Genomic DNA, 24,295 nt, shown 5'->3' on the forward strand with positions numbered 1-24,295 from the left:
AAAAAAAAAAAAAAAAAAAAAAAAAAAAAGGTTTTGGTCTGCTCATCAGTGTCCATCCATACTTGAGTCTGAAACAGACATCTCTTTCTTGTTGAGGTTTCTTAGCAGCTGTGTACAGTATATATAGTTTGTCCTGACAGATCATTGGCTACCTCTACATGCACTAACTTGTTAGTTTCAATTACCCTCAAGCTGCATCTCTCTACGGCTCGAAACACCACAACAGTTTGTGTTCATCACCAGCGAAATGGATCAAAGCAGGTCCACACAGCAGCCCTGCAGCAGTGACGAACACCTGGACTGAACCGTTCTAGCAGGATGGACATATTGGTGAAGGCCAACGTGGCTGAAATGTTGCGTGAACATTTTGATCAAAACGTTCTGAGGGTTTCAATTTGTCACGTCATCAGAAAGAGTACCTGATTCCGACATGGTGACAGCTGAGGTCTGTATTAACGGAGGATGCTTTGTGCATGTAGAGACAGCCTTAGTCCTTCTCATAGAGGTAGTGGAGTCTTGGACTGCACCTGCAGCTCTGGATTTGGATCTGGGGGAGGCGGAGGAGAGCTGCTGCTTCTCTCCGTCTTGGTCGCCAAGCCCTCCTTCCTCTCATCCTCCTTTGTTCCGTCCGCCTTCCTTCCATCCTGCCTCCTCTCGTCCTCCTCGGCTTTCTGTTTCTCCGCCTTGGTCTTGAACCTCAGCCCGTGGCCTGTCAACCAAAGGTGGGATTGTTTCCATTAAAGCGCACCAGAGCTAAAAATGCAACAACGGATCTTTTTCAATTGTTATTTTTATTGGTCTGGACCCAGGGTTTCTGCAGGGTTCACCAAGTCAAATTTAAGACTTTTTAAGACCATTATGAATGAAATTTAAGACCGTAATCACAACATCATCTAAGCTAAATTCTTTTCTTTCAAGCCAAATATTGCTAAACTTCCCCACAGCTTAAGAATAAAATCTGTTTTATGTCCGTGGTACAATCCTTAAGAGACTCGCGCCAATAACATGAAAGGACATTGACAGCAATATAAGTTACATGTTGTATGGTCTCATTTGTAGTTGTAATACAGCAAATTATATATTTGGATTAGCGAAAGAAAAGAACTACAAAACACGGAAACCGTGGGACCAAATGAACCAAACTACAGGTGTGAAAGAGACCTTAAAAGAAGTTAAACTAGTTAGAGTTGATGTTACACAGAACTGTCTGTCTGTCTCGCTCTCCCTCCCTCCCTCCCTCCCTTTATCCGTCTCTCTCCCTCCGTCTATCTTTCTCCTCTCTCTCTGTCTCTCTCCCTCCGTCTCTCTCTCTCCCTCCGTCTCTCTCTCTCCCTCCGTCTGTCTCTCTCTGGTGACAGTCCATGGCTAACATTACATCTTAACAGGAAATCATTAAATCAGCATTAGCAGTGAACTTAGCAGTGTTAATACACTGCATAATTTTCCTTTAGTCCCTAATCAACTAATCGCTTCAGCGTGTTGTGCTTTCGATAAAATGTATTTAACAGTAGTGGATGAAATCATACTGATAAGCATTTTTGTCTGACTTTTTAGATATTCACGTAAAATGTGTGCAGTACTTTGTTGGCAAAATGACCTTGATGAAAACCCAATCAGATATATTAGTGATAGAAATAAACAGCACAGCACTCAAACAGTCGTTTGCTATGTGTGCAGGTACTGACTTGGACAGTCTGCCACCTCCTTGTAGGCCTTCTTCTTACAGCAGCCTCGACACAGGTTGAAGACACATTTATTACCCTGCAGAGAAAAACAAAGCGTATCAGGCGCTGGGGCTGGCGATCAAACAAACTGCAACTGGAAAACGTCTTCCTGAGTCTTTGGGTGAGGTGGATCAAAGCAGAAGGCAACGCATACACAGAATGTGGTGCACAGACGCCGTTGCAAAAAGGACGACGAAATCCTTTTAGATATCAACTGAGTTACTGTTTTAACAAAGTTCATCAGGACAACTCCAGTGTTCAACAGTAATGGTTGCCTGATGGCCCGGGGCAACTAAAACCCCACGCAAGGGAAGTCAATATAAATACCCCACTTGACCCTTTTTTTCCACTTGTCCGACAAGGCAATGGATGATTTTATCAATTACCTCAAATGTGTAGTTAACGTCGATTTGTTTAAATGAAAATCGGTTTTCTCCTTAACATCTGCCGACTTTCCCCTCTGGGCTCCCGTAGTTTCGCCATATAGATACACAAACAACATGGCGGCGACAAGGACTAACATCAGTTATTTTCTTAACTTGTTGTTTCATTACTTACTTAACCGCAATCTCCGCCGAAATGACCGGCAGCTCGCGGTGCTCTGTCCCCGGCTGACAGTCACCTCTTCTCGGATAACTGAACCACTAACTACAGCTGACCTGACGGAGCACCATGCGGAGCACCATGCGGAGCACCATGCGGAGCACCAGAGGCGGTGTTGAGGAACTCCGTCGCGGCTCAACACATCTACTAAATGCCGCTGATACGACCGAGCTGTGATGGTGGTCTGTAGCGGCTTAAACAACTAGCAATCGCCGCTCTGTAGCACGGAACTCCTCTTCCATGTTATTTTACCGCTAGTTACTACGAAGGAGCTTGCTACAGGTATGCTACATTCAAGAGACCATGGGATGTTAATGTAGGTTACTCAGCAACAGGTGAAAATAGGGGCAAGTCTGCGCGACTTAAGTCAAAAATGATTTGAACTTTTAGCGAGGAACGAGAAGTGAATTAACTGTATGTGTGAAAACAGCTTTATCTCACACATCTGTTTTGTTGTTGTTGAATATATAGCATAATTATATAATTTTGTCATTCTTATGTCATCACCCCCCCCCCCCAAAAAAAAAAAACAATGGTAGGGAAAACAATCAAACTATTAGATGCCCCGTGTGTGTGTGTGTGTGTGTATATGAGTCAATTTTAAAATCAGATTTTTTTTTTTAGGCCATATTGCCCAGCCCTAGACAAGAGGGAAAAAAGAACCTTAACGTTGAACCCTGAAGTTGTTTTTTTCCCAATGACATTACACGCTCATTTCCTGGAAAACACTGACCTTTGGGTTCCCACACTGCTCACATTTGATGTACTTGGCTGTGGAAGGAAAGAAGAGAAAACGGTTAGCTGTAGCATTCTTTGCGTTTCAAAGAGGAAGTCGGCAATTTGAGGTGAAAGTGACTGGTTGGACTCACGTTTCTGCTCGGGACAGAAGTTCTTGTGTGGGTTTCGGGATCTCTTCTTCTGCTTGTTTTTGGAGAGCGTGTCAGCTGTTCCATCCGAGTCCTCCAGTGCCCTCTTCTGACACACTGTCTTCTTCACCTCTGAACCATGGCTGTTACCGTTGGCAACTGGCTCCTTTGGCCTGTAAGGCACAGGCAGTAAGTAAAATTATTTGTGTTAGAGAACTTTTTTTTCACTGGTGTGAATCAAACTTTAGTTCTTGGATAGTTAAGTGTTCTTTGAATATGTTTCCCAAGAAATGCCATCCGTCAATATAGAAGCTTCTTTTTCCTGCCTGCTGATACTCAACATATACACAAGAGCGTAGACTACTTTGATGTCTACTCTTCAGATGTATGATAATTGTACGACAGTGTCCCGGTGAAAATAGAGGAAAAAACAACAACAAAAGGGTGGTGACTCACTCTGGTCTGACATATGGCTGGCAGATCCAGTGGGGGAAGGGCAGGCCGCCCTCCTTCTCCTCCACATCCTTTCCTTTGGCTATCTCCTCCTATACAGACACATATACATACAGTACAGCTACTGGTACACCAATTCTCCTTCATCCTGTAAAGGTGTGTGCCCATTGTCAGCATCATTTCCCCGCTTCCCCACCTTTGTTGATCTGAAATGAAGACCGATTCAGCAACTGCACGGCCCATTTCTCGCTTAAAATGTTTTCAGAAACACGTTTTCGGTGAACTATTTTCGTGAAATATCAGATCATAATCCTAGCGAGTCGCAATTTTGAAATTCGAGAGCAGCCAGCCCCACGTGGCGCGTTCGTCCAATCAGCGGCAGCCATCGCGGTTGTAGACGGCTTTCTTTGCTCGCCAGTGGTCCGTGTAGTGGCAAGCTCACTAGCGTGCAATGCTGGGAAGCAGGGCGATCCCATCCGGGAAAACAACGTGTATATGATATTAGTAGGGCTGTGCAATTAATTGAATTTTGATTTAACGCACGCGCACATCCGCCCCTCCCGAAGCCATAAACTCTCAGTCAGGAAGGCAAGTCGTGTGCATATCATCCGCTGGAATTTAAAAACTCAGTGCGAATAAAGATGGCAGAAGGAGAGCAGCCACAGCAGCGTTTTGGTGAGAAAAAAAGGCAAAACCAACTCCGTTGTCTGGGAACAGCTAGCTAACGTTAGCTAACCCTGCGGCTGCGGTCCTTCTGCCACTGCAGTAAACTTTGTATTCCCCGACACGCTGTATTCACTTACTGTTTAAAACGTTTTCCAGCTTAGTGGCGGTGCATAGGCCTACTGCTCAAAACCAACATGAAAAATCATAGTAATGTTCCCTCAGCATTTAGTTTTGTTGTTAAACTGTATGTAAAATGAGCAGGGACGTTTCACGTAACGTTATTCTAAGGTACCGTCTATGTACTGGACTTTTCCTCAGGTAGCTAGTAAATAAACCCACTGAGGGCAACATTATTTTTGGCACAATGTTTGGTAATGACAGTAGGCTAGTAGTGGTCATAGTGAGTGAAATGTGATGTGAGATGCACCTTGTGTTATGTATCTGGAATTGTTCATTAGCTGTGTAAAGTTATGTGTGATATCTGTAAAGCTGAACCAACTCACAGTAGTAAAACAGAATTTATCCTGATCCAAAGACTCTTTCTGTGAGATAAAGGACACTAACAGATTATACCCTGGACACTATCCATTATATCCATAGGTTAATGAGTAATCGTGTTAAATAATCGTGATTTCAATATTGACCAAAATAATCCTGATTATTATTTTTTTCCATAATCGAGCAACCCTAGATATTGGGGAGTGTTTCAGTAAACTGACCTGACGCTCTCGCCGTTTCACTTCCTGCCCGAGCTGTCCGAACGCCCCCGCGGCTCGCGTGAAAATAGACCTGGCACGTATCTTTAGTGGCGCGGAGAGCTTCACGCACGCTTCTGGGACGCGCTGTGGAATATCAAGCATCGACTTGAATGGCCGCGATTGCTCGCGGGGCATCCGGAACGCAGCGCAGACGCGCCTGGTGGAAAATACCGGTCAGACTGCTGTTTGTGGTTACCTGGCAGCGCAGCCTCAGCTGTTTGCTGACACCGGCCAAACCCTCGAGGTTCTTCACCTTAGCCAGCTCTTCTCTCAGGTCCTGGTGGATCTGTAGCCTACACACACACACACACATTACAAGATGTATAATCTAAGTGTCAAGACTTTGTTCCTCATCAAAAATCTCTAGATTAAAATTTACCAGAAATGTTAGATGTGCTCCCAGAATAGTCAGTCAAAGTCAGGTGTTTCAGCCACACCCATTGCTAACACAGGGCAAAATGTGAGCTTTGCACGTCACTTTGCACACAGTGATGTTGCCAACTCCCATGCATTGACCATGAGACTCCCACAAATGACTTTCTTTTTTTTTACAGGCTCTCATGACCATTTTCTCACACAATAAAAAACTAAATGTAAGACTGAAAATGTCACAGGGCACAGACAGACAAGACAGCAGCAGGAGTTTAAAACTGGGTCAACCCAGTTTACGCTTGGATTTTGATGCTATTTGTTCATTGGCATGGGGTATTTTCCATTATATCATCTCTCCATGCAAATCAAACCAGCTATTAGGCTAACTGAAATAAAACCATGCCAATCTCTAGGTATGGTGAAGGGTATGTGAGGATGTGGGGGGGGCTATTTGAATTCCAAAGGACAAGGGAACTTTATCAGGATGTATAGTATCCTGGATCCATGAAATAACCGGCCTTTAAAAATAAACATTTGCCTGCCTCTATGGGAATTTAACATAGGGTTATAGTTACTTATGCCCCCTGTATTTTAAGGAAGAACATTTATTTATTTACGATACATTATTCATTCACAAAGAAAATTGGGGTACTTAAAGGATGGAATTTTTTCCTAATTTGTTTTAATTTAGGCATCAAGATCAATTTCTTATTCCTCTTTTTAGTCAACATTTTTTTTTGTTTTTCACTTGCTTTGGCAATGTAAACCTATGTTTCCCATGTTGATAAAGCTTCTTTGAATTGAAAATGAGAGACATGTTGAACATGACGCCCTACTGAATTCAGATGGATTTTAATTGGCTGTCAGTGTTTCTGATCACTTACCAAATCGATCCCAACGCTCTCGTTCCTAGTTGTGGTGTGGATTCCGCCATCCACTTCAGTTACGATTTTTTTAAATATATATTTCTAGTTATCTTTTTAGTCATTGTTCTTGCTGTGGACAGGCCTTTATTATGGTTTACTGTTCACTCTCTACAGCCCTATCAGAGCTGGATTTAGTTACTGCTAAGCCGACATATCCTCCTGCTGGTGAAATATGGGGTGGCCTTAACTTAGCTTACACACACACACACACACACACACACACACACACACACACACACACACACACACACACACACACACACACACACACACACACACACACACACACACACACACACACACACACACACACACACACACACACACACACACACACACACACACACAGAGAGAGAGAGAGAGAGAGAGAGAGAGAGAGACATATACGTGTGGTGCCAGAGCTTGAAGAGGTGGGCTCGTACATAGGACAGAGTGCAGGGGGGATGCCGCTGCACCACCTCCAGATACTCCTCAGCCATCTCCCACACTGGGGGGCTGCAGCCTTCAAACAGTGCCGGGTTGTGGAGGTTCCCCTCTAAAAAATAATATTACCAACATGAACACAGAAATTAGTTTCAAAACAATGCATCTCCTGAGCATGCATGTACATTATTAATCATCTGTTAACACAGCTGAATTAGAAAGAAAAGAAAGAAACGGTGTATAATGAGACATTGCAGACATGCATGGTTAACCTGCACTCATAACTCCCTGCACGCCGGTCTCCTGAATGCAGCGCTCCACATCACTCAGGTGCTGAATGTTGCCATTTGCAAACACTGGAATATTTACTGCCTTCCTGAAAGCAAAAACACACCACACTGTTATTGAAAATAAGCTGTTTTCCAAAATGAGGCAAACATTAAGCACTATTAATGGTTTGGTTTTTAATAAAAGGCAGTAAAGGAGAGCTAAATTATTGGTTCGAGACCAGTGGGAGAGCTGGTCAAATGTTTACGTTCCGGACTAGATGTACATATACATGTGAAGGCTTAAAACAGTGGTCTTCAATATTTTTTTTTCACGAGAGCCAGGCTGATTGGACAACGTCAATAGGAGAGTCACTTTTAGGTATCAAAAGTTACATCCAGTCATAAATAGCATGTCTGCTTACCAGTCTGTCATCCATCAATATACAATATGCATTTTTTTGTTTACATTAGCCATCATGTATCTACCATCCAAGAGCACATTCGGCGTTAAGAGCAGGAAAGACCGCCCAAACTCTGCAGTGAGTCAGTGTTATGGATGGAAGGGCAGAGTGAGTTAAACTATCTTTTGGAATCTATGTTTCCATCTTGTATTGCTGCTGTTTTGGGTATTTTTTTTTTTAAATATAAATTATTTATAATACAGCAGAGTTAAGGTTATGTTCCAGCTCTGCTTGTTTTTAATGTTTTATGAAATATCTGTATTGACTGCATGATCATATCACCGTATTATTTACTGCCATGGTAGCCACAAATTAAAGCTTGGCTGGCGCAATGAGTAACACTGGCTTAAAACGAGGTGATGGTAGCTCACCGTACTGCCCTGATGTGCTCCCAGTTAGCGATACCCGTCATGGCTCCTTTCTGGTCTTTGGTTCTGCCATGCACTGTCAGCAGCTGGGAAGATATTAGAGTTTTGTTTTTAAACCACTTTTTCTAATAAGTATTTATTAGAAGGATAACCCCTGGAGATGAATCATCTCATTTTCGAGGGGGGTCAATTAAACAGAAAATACAAAACACAAAATAAATTCACACATACACACAGCACACCCCAAGCCTGACTCCTCCAACACCAACCGATTCCCCCCCATATAAAAAATGTAAGTAATAATAATAAAAAAAATTATATTTTTTTGCATACATCCCAAATGTGCTGCTATTTACAGTAGATGCACAAACAGGAGCTAACACATTAAGGAGGAGAAAAGTAAGAAACTATGAGAGAAAATTTGAAAGAAAATTTAAAAGAAATCAACAGCTTAACTGATGCTTCCTGAAACTGCACTGAATGCAGATTTTACACAATTTAAACATTCTGAAATTAAAAATGAGCTCCAATCAATCTCTGTTTGGTTAAACGTCGGTCCCACCTGGCAGCCGGCTTTCTCCAGCATCTGGGCATAGCGGACCGTCTTTTCTATCTCCTTGAACACGCGGATCTTGCATGTGATGGGCACCGAGAGCTTTTCATTGGCTAACCTGACTGAAAAATAGAAGGAAATGTTAGGTCAGGTTAAACTGTTGGGATTGGTAAAACACAGAGTAATAACTGGCACTACACCGGCGCAAGAAATGTAACATTTGTTGCATTTTGACTGAGATCCTCCCGGACTCCTAGATTTAGAGGAAGGCAGGCTTACCCATTTTCTCTAACAGCTCCCACTCGTCTTGTAAGAAAACGCCATAGTGCCCTTAGAAACAAGCATCAAGACAGGTTAGTTTGCTTCTTTTCTTCAGTGTCTTTTGTGATACAACCACTAGGAGTCGCCAAAGTCAGAACTTTGGGGTATATTTCTGTAACTCCTGATTCTCCACTGGGCACGTCTGTGCCGCGTTTCCGGCTGCGCCGCTGTTTCGGTCCGTCCTCCGCCACGCGCCATACCATAGCCGGAGCGTCTCAGAAGCGGAGCGTTTTGCCCGCCCGACTCGCGGGTGTTATTGTCTCAACAAGATCTCTACAGATCAACGGCGTGTTTGTTAAGCTTGTATCTACCTCCCACTCCAGGCACTCCTGTAATTTACCCCCATACCTTCTCTTTTTTGGTGTTGTCCCTATAAAAAAGATCTGTGATGTCGTGTTATGTTTTTCAACCTCCAAGATGAATTCCCCCGGAATGCAGCCCAGATGGTGGGAAATAAGGGTCCGAACTGTGCATACCTCTCTTAGCGATCATCTGTGGACAGCCCAGGTTAAGGTCAATGGCATCGCAGTAGTCCTGGGCCAGTAGAGCCGCCTGAAGGAACACCTCTGGATCATTGGCACAAAACTGACACACAGGGAACGCAACACTGTGATTTACTGGCATGACACAAGGAAACAATGTTAAAGGTGCAGTAGGTAAGACTTATAAAACTAACTTTCTGTCATATTTGCTGAAACTGACCCTATGTTCCAGTAGAACTACATGAAGCTGTAGGTAATAAAGAAATTTAAAAAATCCGGCTCCTCTGGCACCACCTACAGCCTGTAGTGTGATTTGCAAAAACCCATCGCTCCCTGTTCAGATGCACCAATCAGGGCAGGGTGGGTGGGTGGGTGTGTGGGGTGGGGGTTTCTATCTGCATGTCAATCACTGCTCATGCATTCATTCTCCCTTGTGGGGGGAGGGGCTTAGGAGACCGTTTTGGGCTTTAGCAGAAAGGGGGGAGGGACTGAGAAGTTGTCGATGTTCAAATGTTTTGGCTAAGTCCTGGATCTTCGCAATCCTACCTACAGCACCTTTAATGTAAGAAAAAACAGTGTCAATGGAAATTCACATTTTAGGGCTGCTCGATTATGGAAAAAATAATCACAATTATTCTAGCCAATATTGAAATCATGATTACTCAACACGAATAGTCATTGTCCTTTGGAAAGATGAACATTTTTTCTTTCATTCGGAAACAAAAGACAAAATAAGAGTTTACTTGCAAAACTTTTTTTTTCCTTCGACTAAAAAGGTGCAGTAAGCGAAGCTGCATGAAGATTGTTGATATTTGAACTCAACTGCCAAACAAATAAGCCCCCCCCCTTCAGATTCAAGGACAGGTAAGGTAACTACTGGCCGGCCGGCACCCTACCATTAATTGTCGCCGCTTGTTGCCGATTGGCTGGAATAGTGTTTTGTGGCTGGTGCACTCTTTTCTGTTCGTTTTCCATTTCCATAACACTGGATTTTTTTTTCAGCGCACACAGAAAATATAGAGCCAGGTGACCATTAGAGATGGTCCGATACCAGTATCGGTATCGGCTCCGATACTGCCTAAAACACTGGTAATGGGAAGTACCGGAGTTTATGCACCGATCCGATAGCCCTAAAGAAAATCTACGTTAAATTAGTTTATTTATGTTCTTTTTCCGTTATAACTGACTGTCAAACTGCATAATAAAAGAAAGTTCTGTTGCATTCATTGTTTGTATTTGTTCATGTTTTACAAAGAGTTTAACCTGAGCCAGACCGGCAACAAAGATAGAAATAATATCCCATCCATACAGGGATAGTAGTAGTATACAGTTGTTAAAACATAATAAAATATATGACACACTGGTATCGGATCGGTACTCGGTATCGGCTGATACGCAAGTTCAGGTATCGGAATCGGTATCGGGAAGCAAAAAAATGGTATCGGACCATCTCTAGTGATCATGAGGAGCTACTTGCTGAATTTGACAAAAAGTGTATTGGATTAACATCGCTTACTATACCTTTAATCCGTTTTTGAGATCATTAGGAGCCAAAATCCTAATCCCGTTTAAAAACATTATGAATTGCACAGCCCTAATTCACACGATACCTTGTGAGAAGCCTGCGAGCACTGCACAAGATCATAAACATGCCGGGAGTGAATGAGCTCGCCTGTGTGGCTCCTCACCTGTGTGATGAGAGGTCTGTCCTCTTCACACAGCTCATTGTAGAGGTTTTCTCTCCGGTAGTTGGCGTCGCGAACAAACACCTGAGCATGCAGCATGGGGGTGTAGCAGAGCTGGGCACCGTGCCGCCGGCTCAGCAGGCGCCAGGCCAGCTCGCTCTGGTCCACCATGGGCGCCACCACAAAGCGCGCTTCTTTCAGGGTCTTCCTCCAAAACTCAAAGCCCTGGAGCTTGGCCATACCAGTTGACTTCACCAGACCACGAAGGACAAAAAAATCAATAAAGACCCTGCAAAAAAAATACATAAATAAAGTGGTAAGCACAGTGGACAGACTTAAGGAAAGGTTACATGAAATAAAGTGTGATAGACGCACGTCCGAGTCTTGTTGTAGCACCCATTAGTTCCACAAATTTTCGTTAAAAATGTTGAAATTGTGTTTAATTTCAAAACATTACATGTTGGAATGCAACTTTACATGTGTAACCTTTTACTACCCAGGACACTTTTGACTGTGTATTTCTGCTATCTTTCCAACCCCAGCCTTCTACGTCGTCAAGCCATTTCCTTTTATTTTGATATGGCGTGGTTAGCCTAACATTAGTCTAAAAAATAAGTATATTTATTAGTATTTAAGTTAGTTTGGTAGTTTAAATCCAGCCCTGAACCAGAGGACTTTCCCCAAGAAGATATCTAAAGTTACTTACTAGTCTAACACTGAAATATATCTTTCATGTCGTTTTCAGACTAAAGTGACATGTTTCGGACGTCGGCAACTTAAAGCTGAATTCCAATGTGTAGCTAACGTTTGTGACAGTCAAAATATTGTAGCTTAACTAGCTAGCTGTATGGCAAGTTAGTTTAGCCACATCTGCACTTATCTTCTGACGCATGCGAGAGCAAAGTGGACAACTCCATATTTTTTTTTGGGGGGTTCTGCCTGAGCTGTAACGTTACTGTCATTTAGCTAGTAAAAGCTAACAGCAGTCAGTTGTTAACTAACGTTAACGTGAGCACATGATGCACCGCCGCAGTAACATTACACAACTCTAACGAGTCTGACAGAACAATGATCACCGTTATGTTTCTCTGGCGGCAGCATGCGCTGCTCTGCTCACGTACTAGCTAGCTAACTGTAATGATCAATACATATCTTCTTAGTTTGTTGTTTCACCTGTAATACTGTGCGATTTCTAGAGCATTCCTGGCGCAGCGCTTTCCAAATGTGTGCAACAGCGTAATAGCACCGGTGGGGAACGTTTCCTGCTTTCTTCTTCTTCTTGGTAAAAATGGTGGGTGTCTGTCCACAGCGCTGTGGAGACATGTGGTGAAGGTCTGGCGTTGCGAGACTGGTATCCGTCTAACTTGGTGTGTTGTCGCCCCCTTATGGTGTCAAGGATGAAAGCAGTGGTAGAAAAGGCTAATTCCGACTACTCTACTTAATTCAAAGAAGCAATAGTAAATGTAAAATACATAATTACAACAATCAAAATATCACTTAGGTAAAAGTGAGACTGAGTATTAGCAAACTGTGCTTCAAGTATCTATTTGAATTTGGATTAAAACACTCCAGAGGAGCGAACGAGCCAGGTTTCCTGGGTTTCTACCCAGGAAACCTGGCTCGTTTTAATACCTAAAACGGATTAAAGGTATAGTAAGCAATGTTAATCCAATACACTTTTTAGTAGTAGCTCCTCATGATCACTAGAGATGGTATTTTGTTTTTCGCCGCATATAGTGAACTCTGCTTCCCGGCTCGAACACGCTGTGTTTTATGTTGACGCCATGCTGTACTATTTCCATTTGAGACAATTTTCCATTGGATATTGAAGTGCATATGTGTTTTAGCATGGCTGGCCAAGTGGCACTATATCCATGGTATTGGAAGGAAGATTTCATTTTTGCATGTTTTTGTTTCAACACCCCCGCGTTTTCTTTACAAATCACACCCTGAGTAGGCCTAAATGAATGAAAAGTATAGCCTTCTTTAATCACTGAATAAGCAGTGATGCTTGGATTGGAAATTAGGCTACATAATATTTATTAAAGCCAAATGAAAACAACCAGCTCCTGATATTGCGCATAAGAGAAATACAGGAAGGGGACTTGATTTATGACGACATTTTTACTTTCAGAATATATGTTTTTTTTCACACAATGGATACAGAATTTTGTAACAGACGGACAGAAAGTTTAAAATTAAAGAACAATTCAGTTGGTTTGGTCTGATATCAGTGACATTCAGTATGATTTTGTGGTTAGAATGCGAAACTGACTCTACAGGGGTGGGGCCCCACTTTATACGTGTCGTGGCTTGCGTGTTGATACCAGGATCAGATGTGAGGTTGATCTGCTTCACTGTCAGACACATCTCTAAACCACTGTTTGATTGCAGCTTCACCACACAGACGGACATACTGTACATTCAAATGTTAGTTAGACACATTATTATAAGACAGAACAAAATAGCTAGAGAGCATGATATTCAACAAAATGCATTGTCTTACGCTCGAATAAAATAATCTATGACTTTGGAAAGGAAATACAATATATTCAATGACAAGTCACATAGAAGCATTCAAAAATAAATACATATTTTTCTGTAGCAGCTGTTTCAGGTGGATTCTTTTTAAAGAAACACTGTTTTGGTAGATTGTCCTGTTGACCAACGGCTGTCTTAAATGGTCAGATGAAGACATTATGGCCCCATTGCTAAGCTGAGGGACACTTCACATGAAGTCCCACCCGCTATTCTACATCCGTCACCATGGACAATGACAGATGAAGCACTCACAAAGCTGTTTTGTTTTATTATGTGCCGTTTTCCCTGCAAGTGCACCACCACTAACAGTGGCTGTGCTGTACGTTATCTAACTTAAAGCTACCGGTACTACACTGGCAATCAAGTCTATGGATTCAAGGGGCAGAGTGATGTTATTTCTTTTCATCTTAACTTCACTACATGCTCTGTGAGAGCAGTATGAGGAATAAAATAGCACAGGGTAATGCACTAATGTCTTTCCCTGAAAAGCACACACACACATACACAAAGCGTGTGGGCAACATAAAAGACATAAATATATAACACAAACATAAAAAAGTAATCTAGTATTGAGTTTAGTGAATCCCTAAGCTTAAAAGTGTCTATGGATTGGCTAACTTACCTATAGGCCAGTAAGCCAATCATGGAATGTTGTGTAAATAAAAAAATATATATTATGATTTTTTTTTTTTTTATCTTTTATCTATGCTAATAATATATGTAACAATAATAATAATACGACTGTATTGCAAACTCAAAATATTTAAATATCACACTTCATCTAAAACACTGTAAATATCTCACAAGACATGGTAATAAAGACCATAACAAAGCTGTGGACAGTAATTTGGGCCCTGCTTATAATTTTTGGAGGAATCACAAAAGCTAAAATGAGACCAGCGACAATCTTCAAACAACGGCACACTCGATGCATGAAGCTCCCCATTTGCAAACATTTAGTTATACTGGTATGGCAGACAAACACTTCTCATTGAAACATCAAATCCACTGTAACTGTTAAAGCACGGATTATAGGGGAAGATACTCTATACTGTAGGGACACCGAGGAGTAAGGATAATACGAGCCTGTCAAGCGTTTTCACGGCAAACACTAACTCATTTTAAGCATTTTTAGGAAGGCGTTCCTAGTTACACAACTAAGCTTCTGTTGATGGCATGAGAGTCTTTATAACATGTTCTAAAAAGAAAGCAGCCTTTTGTTTTTACGATTAGGCTGCAATGACTGTATGATTAAAATAAAAAAAACTACATGCTAGTCCATCCTATTGGGTTCTTTAAAAAAAAAAAAAGGGAATAAGCATAGTAAGTAAAGTAATTAAACCCTTATCCAGCCTCCTCTATCTGCTAGACGTGAATTTCAGGAGGTGGGGTGTTGGGTGTCAGGACCTACCTAATATAATAATACCTCGGATTTATGAGCTCGGAACTCGGACAACCTCGCAGTAGCCCGAGTTCAAAATCCAACATGGCTGCCCCCTGTATCAACAGTTGTGAAAGCTGCAGTAACATAAAGTTATGAGCTTTTCTGTCTCATTTGTGTCACTAAATCAGTCGTTCACACAGGCATGTCCAACTTCTATCTGTGGATATGTTGTTACGCTGTTTGCATGCACAAAAACCGGCGTAATGAGTTGTTATCAATTGGTTGCAAACAATAGCTAACCGGGCTAGAGCTAATGAAAACAATAAAAATCCGACTTTTAAATAGAATGCATTCAACTTGGGTATGACGTCATTCCCAGTTCCGGCTTCCGAGTTCCGAGGTAAATAGAACGCGGCATAACCGTCACTAACCCCCACCTCCTCCCCAAACCATCTTGTCGGTGATTGGCTGGAATGTGGTTTGTTGTATTTTGGTGCACAGCCTGTGCCCCTAGTGTTTGTTTGACGTTTACGACCCCTGTGTTGTCTCCCGAGACCTGGCTTTTTCACAGTGCGTTCAGGGGGCAGGCAGCTAGCGGATCAAGGAGAGATGCCTACGATTTGAGACAAAAAAATGAAATTGCGCTGAAACCATGCAGGAACTCATAGTGCACCTTTAAAGTAGTCATGACAAAAAAATGCAGATTTTTCCATGGATCCTCTATGTTAGCAATTATAACGTTACCTAGCTTGTTTGGTAGCTTGTTTAATAGTTTGTTGGATAGTTGATTAGCTAACTTGCCAATTCCACCCTACATGCTTTCACTGGTTACAGAAAGTGAGCCGGCTGGCTAGTTATCTAGGAGGCTCAGTTCTCAGTTCAGCGTCATCTGTATTAAAGAAAAGAATCTCTTCATCCGATGTTTAAAGTGAATTAAATAGTCTTGCCAGCCTACTTACTGGAGTTCCACAACTACACATATCCTCTACAACTGTACAATTTTAGCTGTATTGATTGTGTCCCCTTCAAAAATTGCTCTTGAGAAATTTTATGTTTATTGTCCCCCCCCCCAGAACTGTTAGATGAAATGTACGCCCATGCTACTCACAGGCATGTTTCAGGATTGGTGCCCATGTCATCATTTTGTTGTGGCTCTTTTAACAACCTTTCCTTCTCCTGTGAGTCCACTGTTACACTTTCTGGCCTGACCTCCGCTACTTTCTTTTTGTCTGTCTCCGCCTTGTCCTTTAACTCCTTTATTACCTCCTTATTTGTCTCCTTCTCTAGCTCCTCTCTTTCTCCCTTCTCCTCTTCGTCATTCATCTCTGCAGGTTTGCTGCACAATTCTGTATTGGCATTGTCTGTCACTGGGATGTTGTCAAGCTTGTCTGCTGATGCTGAGGACTTGTTGCTGATAAACAGGAAGTTACAAGTAGCCAGAACCACAGCTGAGAGGACCACCTCGCATCCTGCCAGCAGGAAGACCCACATGTAGTTCTTGGTGGCATCAAGAAGCCGGCCTGACAGAGATACGGGGGAAACAGATGAGAGGACGAAATAGGAAAACCACACAGAGATAATGCTAGTTTACATACACATTTAGAAACTCCTTCTGTCCGAAACATCATACAGCTTGCATACAGTATTACAGTAATAATAATAATAATAATAACTTGTAGTTATATAGCGACCAGGGTTTCGTGTGCCGTTCTTGTCCTGCGTGTCACTGAAACATACATTTTGTAACCCCCACCCACGATCTTTTTCTAAATCTAACTGTCCCATTCTCGTGCCAACATGTCAGTTAACTAATGTCCCAAAAAAAGTGACGCAAAGAGTCCCGACCAAGCTCGTCTAAATATGACGCCAAATGGGCTACACGCGAGTCCCGACAGTGTCAAATAGTGACACCAATAGACGCCGAGAGCTTTTTGGGAGTGATAATGTGTTTCAACATCTGGCTCCAAAAGGGTGCTTCTGTTTTCCTTTTTTTTGCTGCAGCTCTTTTTATGCCCATTCATATGTCGCTTTGAATGTCAGTTAAAACCTTTACAATAAATAGTGTACTTTTGTCTTTGTGTTAACATACCTGCGCCGGGCGGCCCCACCAGCACAGCAATGGCCTCCATGAGCAGGACCAGGCCGATGGCGCTGGAGAACTTCTCAGTACCAACTATTGCCATGAGAACCTCAAACTGCAGGGCACCCACCATGCCGTAGGAAATGCCGAAGAATATACAGAAGACCACCAGCGAGACGTAGTCCTTGGCCTGGGAACAAATACGGAATGCATTGTTAAGGAAGAGCAAAACATGTTTAGGTTTTACACCATCGCTCTAAGCTTTATCTTTCCAGTTCCATTACCAGCTAGCATTGGCCTACCTGCGACCCGACCAGGTCGGTGATTCCGTTGAAAAGCATAGCAAAGCTAAGGAGGTAGACGCAACGAGGCCGCACCCATTTCAGTCCGGCAATCACGCCACACGTGGGCCGGGCAAAAATGTCAATGAAGCCCAGGATGGTGAGCAGCAGAGCTGATTTGGTGTCCTCGTTCCCCAGCTCTTTAGCATAGCTCACGACAAACACCGGGGGCACGAACAGCCCCAGCACCATGATGGACGCCGACACGGTGTAGATGACGAACCCACAGTCTTTGAACACCGAGAAGTCCAGCAGTTTGGCTTTGGGCTTCTTCTTTTTCTCGGTTTCTTCTTTGCTGTCCTTTTCCAGGTCCTTAGCCTTGAGAGTCTTGGGGGCAACCAGGGGCTTCATTAGCGCCCCGCACACACAACAGTTGAGTAGAATGCCACCCAGGATGAGGAAGCCCCCCCTCCATCCGTAGTGGTCCTGGAGGAGCTGGCCCAGGGGCGAGAGGCAGCACAGGGCCACAGGGCTTCCAGCGGCTGATAGCCCATTGGCCAGAGGACGCTTCTCACTGAAATAGCGGTTGAGCATAATGAGAGATGGTTGGAAGTTCAGGGCTAAACCCAAACCTGCAGCAAAAGAGAGAAGCCTTTTTATATTCTTTGACTTTCTTTATTCAAACACATGTATGGCTTTTGTTTTATCTCTTATACTCCTATATTAATCTAATACTTTAACTTAATATGTTTAACCTGTTTCCTATTTTAAACATAGGAGGGCTGGGGAAACGAATCGATTCTCCAATTAAAATGGATCTTTGTTTGAGTGATTTGACATTGCTTAATAAAAGCCTGAAATTGATTTCCCGCAACAAACATTTTTGGGGATCAATGTAACGTGAAATGTAATCGAATCAGCACCAGAATCAAATCGATTCGGAAAATTATTGCCGATACCCAGCCCTACAGTTAACTAGCCTCGTGAGACCGTCCTGATCTGGCGAGCTCCAGTTTTCCACTCGCAGATCAGTCTGGCATCTTGAGGCAGAGAAAATTTGGAGCTGTTAGCCAAACGACCGGGCCAATCAGCGTTGGTTTTGAGGTGGGTTAGGTGGTGATAGACAGATGGTTTATCCAATCAGCTAACCAGTATTTTCAGACAGCGGTCCGGGAACCTGAAATGGTGCCTTTTATTCCTAAATTCTCGTTACACAAACAGCAAATATCCTTTACCGACATGTTGCTTGCATGCTGAGCTAACGATCTATGCTTTGCCTGCAGCAGCAGGGGCGGGCTTGTGGTTGTATTTTCATACGCTTCGTGGATCTGATTGGTTGATTTGGCCCGTCTATCACCAACATAGGTGATAGACAGATTGTTCATCCAATCGGCTAACCAGTATTTCCGCCCCTTCCCAAAAGTTCTCCAACGGAAAGTTCCCAGATGGATATGCCGAGCAAATGCGAAGCAATCCATCTGGCGGAGTCAGGTTAGCAGTTAACCATCTTAAGCTTGATTTATGGTTCTGTGCAGGCTCCACGCAGAGCTCTCGCCCGTAGCCTACGTAAGTGGCCTGATGTTTATACCCGTGCGCGTATAAATCAAGCTTAACACCACCGGGTCCATTGTCCAAGTTGAAGAGGTCTGTCTGCCTCTAATGTGTTTATATACACCAGTGTGAAGCACTGATTAATACTTTTAAAGGGTAATCTCAATCTCCATCTGAGAGGCTTTAAAAGACTGTATCCTCATATACTGTATGTGTCACATACTAAACTACTGTATATGTTAATGTCAGTTTGCAGGGATGGATGTGAGCCTACGGTAGGTGTGTTGATTTATCTTGGTTAGGAGAAGTCAGATGTTAGAATACAAACTTTCAGTCCGACCTGTAATGACCCCTACACAGAGGTAGATGTGGATGATGCTGGTGGAGAAGGAGGCCAGGATCATTCCCAGAGAGGCAAAGAGGCCCCCCACCATCATCACTGGGCGACAGCCAAAGCGGTTCACCAGCACACTGCACAGAGGACCTGGAGAAAGTGTGACACACTCAGTCAGGCTGCGTGTGTGTCTGTGTGGTCAAGTTCTTCTATTAGTGTGAGATACAGCGTGTAAATAAGACAGATTTGGAGAGTTTGGAAGCTGGGGTGATGAAGTGGATATCGATTTTTTCATCTGACTGGGTAACGCAAGCGAGTATATTTCCCAAAAATTCAGAGTGTTCCTTTTAGTATGTTGACATTTCCTTTGAAAAATGCAGTGAGAATAAGGTCCATAAGTCCATGCAAAGACAACATTTACATTTAACTATGTTTTGGCTCTTTCCACTGAAGTATTTTAAGCTACTGACCATTTATTTATATTTACTTTACATTTTTAGATTTTGTTAAGAAGTGTTTTGTCACTTACTTCCTGTTTTTGACATTTTTGGGGAATCAAGCAGAAAATATTTGGGTGTAATAAATAGAGCAAAGCTAGAGATAGTATTTTTTTTATAAAATGAATAGTATTTAGTTCAATCATATAATGTACATAACACAATATTTATAAATATATAGTATCATTATAACCTTTATACACAAGGGGAATGACTGAGCTGAATGCTCACAAATTTCATTTAAGGAATAGTCCAATAGCCATTTTTGAAAAATCCGCTTATTTCATCAACTCTATTTTGATTTGCTGTTTGGGTAGTCCTCACGCTTGTAAAAGTGGGAAGTAAATGTATACAGTCAGTGGAAAGTCCACAGAAGTACTGTAATTATAGTACAAGTATTTTTGCAGCATGCACCCTGTGCGCTCTGTGGAGAGAGTCAACAGCTTCAGGTTCCTTCCTTCAGGTTTGCTATTTTATGCTATATTTTATTCTATTATATATAATATTAACTTCTGCAATATTTTGTATTTTATGTCTATGTCTAGGATTCTTATTTTTACTGTGTTTTTCCTGAGAATAAGAATTGAATTGCCAACGACTGCTCCACTGTAATTGTGCACGTGACAAATATAAAGACTTAAAGATACAGACCGTGAACAAAAACAGCACTGTATTGTAGTTTGGGAGTTTAGTGCACGGGTGCATGAAACAATTAAACAGTTAGTTGTGTCCACCTGTATGTGTATTGTGCTGTATGTACTGTACACGCAGCAGCCTACCTGTGCCGTAGAGCATGGCCAGCAGGATGGAGGAGATCCAGGCCGTGTCGCTGTATCCCACCCCAAACTCCCTGATCAGCTCTTTGAAAAAGACGCTCATCGCTTTAGGGAAAGCGTACGAGAAACCTGTGATGACAAAACAGCCGGCAAGCACCGCCCAGCCCCACCCGCCATCGGGAGCCTTCACCCCGCCTGTGTCCACGTCCACCGCCACGCCTCCCATGGTGCACTAGGGCTGTGTGTTGATGGCAGACAGAAATGCTGAAAGAAAAATGAAAATGACAACAAGAGGTTAGATAGAGTTTCTCTTTAAGTGCATCTAATTTAGTTCTGCAACATGATTAGATCGCTCCGAGACAGAACACATTTTGCCAAAGCGGATATGTGCAGCATTTAACATTACTATTTAGCTTTAGCATTTTTTAAATGAACTGCGATACAATTATCATTAACTGGAATTGCCAGACACTCTTAAAGTTTTAGCTCCTCTTGCTGTTGGATGCCCTTAAAGCTGCAAATGTGTAGATTATACAATATCCGAAAAACATGATTCAGCACAGATGCACAGATTTTTACAGTCTATGGTAGGGATGCAGAGAAGTGAATTCTAAAAGTGGTAAAAGAGACTCACACAGGATCTGACGTGCTCCCCTCAGAAATCTTCACAGTCACACATAATGTGTATCAGCGCTGATTGGACCGACACCCAACAAGAAACTATAACAAAGAACCAGAGAGTGAAAGCATTTCAAGGAGCAACATTAGTATTTCTGTAATCTAAACATCAGACAAAGTGTGTCCCTTTATTTCAGATATAAATAATTGTTTCAGTGCTGCAGTGCTGGAGGGGGGGGGGGGGGCAATAAACACATCACAAAATGCTGGGACACATCGCAAATTTAGTTGAAAGAAAGGATCAGCAGAAAACAGCACTTCAAAATGTAACTGTCATCTTTTTTTAGAGGTCCATTTTATATTTAACTCAATTGTTGAATTTGTTCAATAAAAGAATGTTGGAAATGATTTCCTTTCATTTCTTTTAAATTCAACAAGCAGTTTGTTGTATTTTAGAAGAATACTAAAAGCAGCAGAACGGAGTACACTTTAATATCTGCTATTTATCGCAATATTCAACAACGTTATCGCATATTTTCCTCTTATCGTGCAGCCCTAGATGCTACCGTTGCTATGGCTGTCAAGCTTTCCGTTCTAGCAGAACATAAACTATGTAGTTTACAATAACGGTAGCAGATTTACCATCAAAATACTTAGACAACTTTTAGTTTTTTTAACAAGCAGCTTTCCGGTGACTGAAATAACAACTGTCCTCACAGATTTTATCAGGTTTAGCTAGCTAGCTGATTAAGCTAAAATGAACTCTGTGAGTTGGTTAAACACGTTGCCTTCAGCTGAATTTGACATATTTCAAGTGGACTTGTTTTAAAAAAAGAACCCCATAAAAGAGATCTTATATGTGTACTTAATGAGACTGTACTATTTATGCTACAAGACTGAGGCTAATGCTAACATGTCCCAGGCAAGAAGTTAGCATCATCACCCGCTCGTCCATGCGAGGCATGGAAATAACAGCAGTGTTATTGTACTGCAGAGTAGAGATATAACTTAGTATGGAAGTGAAGTATAATAAGGGACATCCATAAAATCAGGCTATTTTATTTTATTTTTGTAGTATTTTAATGTTAGGACAATGCAGCTGGAGAATGATACTAGATATATAAGGCAACCAAGGAGTTTTTAAGGTTAAACAGTTGTTGTTCTTGGCTGAATAAGTCTGAGAGGTGTGTGTGTGTGTGTGTGTGTGTGTGTGTGTGTGTGTGTGTGTGTGTGTGTGTGTGTGTGTGTGTGTGTGTGAGAGAGAGAGAGAATTTGTATGGTCGCACTTTTACGTCTTTGTCTTGTTTGTCTTTGTTTGTTTTTCTATGATGAATGTCTTGTTGTGTATTCCTATTTCTATTTATGCTTTGTTTTAAATGTGTGTCTTTAATGTGTTTAATGTTTAATGTGTTTTAAGCTGCTATACAAATAAAATTGACGTTGACTTTATTTAAGCTTATTGAAATTTTTGCCAATGAATTTTGCTCTCCTTAAAAAAAGCAGACTATGAATAAAAAGTAAAAAAAAAAAGAAAAAGAGCTACACTTACCACACTGTTCATGTAATGTGACTGTGTAAAACCGTTGAATTAAAGCTGAATGTCTTTAATCTCATAATTATTCTGTTTTCTTTTTCAAATCTAAAAATGTGCTGGAGTACAGAGCATTGTTCTACTACTTAAGGACTGAACGGTAAACCTAACTCTTTTTAATCAATCAATCTCCATAAACAAAACTATCAACCAATTAAAAACTTTTAACAATTGAAGGCACGAAATAGGTCAAAATTACAGATTCAATTTAATTTGAACACTCCGTCTGTAGCAGTTGAACCTCCGTACTGATTCTAACATTTTCCCTCATCGCCTCCAGTATTTACAAGCCAGCATTAACCAGAACAGCAAATGTGAATTACGCTGCACCCTATTATTCTTAGTAATGGGCCAGCACTGGGTGACTCATAGTTCCAGTGGGACTCTGGAGCCAGACAATGCTTTTACCACCACAACCACAATTTAGCACATCGGGCCAAGAACATCTTCCACACGCAGTCCTAGGAGACACTTCTCTCTCTGGGTTTCTACAAAGAAAAGCAGTGGAGACTAGGATTGGGCATCAAGAACCGATTCCTACTTGGAATCGTTTCAAAAATTACGATTAAAAAAACGATTGTTTCTTTTCTTTTTTTTATTCTTTTTTTGGGCATTTTAGGCCTTTATTTATATAGGACAGCTAAAACATGAAAGGGTAGAAAGAGGGGGAATGACATGCAGCTAAGGGCCGCAGGGCGGAGTCGAACCCGCGGCCGGTGCGTTGAGGAGGAAACCTCCATATATGGGAGCCCAGGTAACCCGAATCATTTCTTTATTGGAATCGTTTGGAGGATTTGATTTAAAATCCGATCATCAGTTCCAAATTTAACATGCGCAAGTTTTGTTTTGTGTATAGGGGCTAGGCGCTTGTTGTGTTGCAGCCATGGAGCACAGTAAGCGGCCCTCTAGTGTGGCTTTATTTTACGTTGGAAAAAGCCCGGTAAAACTGAATCAAAATAAAAAAGCATGTGACCCGTTTCAACTCCACCCCTTAAAGAATCGATAAGAACCGGAATCGAAAAGGAAGAATAGGAATTGGAATCAGAATTGTTCAAATCCAAACGATGCCCAGCCCTAGTAGAGACACTCATCTGCTGTTTGGACAGTGAGGAAATGGCCAGGGGCTCCATCTGTTTATTTATAACATCTTGAAGGAAGAGCTGAAGAAATGAGTTGTGTGGGTTTTTTCCACTCACGCCAAAACAGCCAGAAATCCAGTGTCTCCAGGTAACGTGATCATTTCAAGCCTCACACTGACTGTGACGTAACCAGTTAGTCCCCGGGGCAAGATGCTGCATTATTTCATACACAGCTATGGAAAAACAATCCTGTAATATCTGCTTTCATAAAGATCGTCCTCTGAGTCTCCTTGGATATCAGATAAAGTCTTGATGCTACACTCTTTGCCAAAAATCTAAGTGATGGAAGCGGCCTTGCTTATCTGCAAACAACTACACACTCTCGGATTGTGTAAAAGCAGACAGTAGTGACCCAAAGTCATCCAATGTCCTCCCACTTTGAGACTCAATCAGGGTTTTTACTGCAGTTTGTGACAGTTAATGGCCTCTCGCCTGTTTACGGCCTTACGGTCAGCTCTGTGCATTGCTATGGTTACTACACATATAAGGCGTATTTCCTGTTACCAGCAGGGGGCGCTATGACCAAAAGTCAATTTTGGCCTCAAATGTTAAAATCTCCTTTAAGTGAAAAAG

General features: G+C 42.1%; 2 protein-coding genes across 3 annotated transcripts in view; both read right to left on the reverse strand.

The window, feature by feature from the left end:
• Positions 1-11,186, reverse strand: dus1l (dihydrouridine synthase 1-like (S. cerevisiae)). The gene is made up of 13 exons (XM_028600053.1): positions 10,934-11,186; positions 9,240-9,348; positions 8,722-8,772; positions 8,452-8,564; positions 7,893-7,975; positions 7,064-7,167; positions 6,756-6,903; positions 5,267-5,363; positions 3,650-3,738; positions 3,197-3,366; positions 3,061-3,098; positions 1,686-1,761; positions 1-709 (listed from the first exon to the last, which is right to left on the reverse strand). Exons 1-13 carry the CDS (start codon positions 11,168-11,170, stop codon positions 498-500), a joined length of 1,527 nt encoding a protein of 508 aa, XP_028455854.1. The 5' UTR covers positions 11,171-11,186; the 3' UTR covers positions 1-497.
• The window catches only part of slc16a3a (solute carrier family 16 member 3a), a 19,329-nt gene continuing 6,174 nt past the window's right edge, over positions 11,141-24,295 (reverse strand). For both annotated transcript variants that reach the window (XM_028600062.1, XM_028600060.1), the window contains exons 2-8: positions 21,009-21,094; positions 20,378-20,638; positions 19,108-19,251; positions 17,238-17,848; positions 16,945-17,125; positions 16,119-16,375; positions 11,141-11,219 (exon numbers count right to left, since the gene is read on the reverse strand). In XM_028600062.1, the coding sequence (XP_028455863.1) occupies positions 11,208-11,219; positions 16,119-16,375; positions 16,945-17,125; positions 17,238-17,848; positions 19,108-19,251; positions 20,378-20,600 (1,428 nt within the window). In that variant the 5' untranslated portion in view covers positions 20,601-20,638; positions 21,009-21,094 and the 3' untranslated portion in view covers positions 11,141-11,207. The remainder of the gene's footprint in view (positions 11,220-16,118; positions 16,376-16,944; positions 17,126-17,237; positions 17,849-19,107; positions 19,252-20,377; positions 20,639-21,008; positions 21,095-24,295) is intronic.

Source organism: Perca flavescens, chromosome 15, assembly GCF_004354835.1.
Source record: "Perca flavescens isolate YP-PL-M2 chromosome 15, PFLA_1.0, whole genome shotgun sequence".
NCBI classification, from domain to species: Eukaryota; Metazoa; Chordata; class Actinopteri; order Perciformes; family Percidae; genus Perca; species Perca flavescens.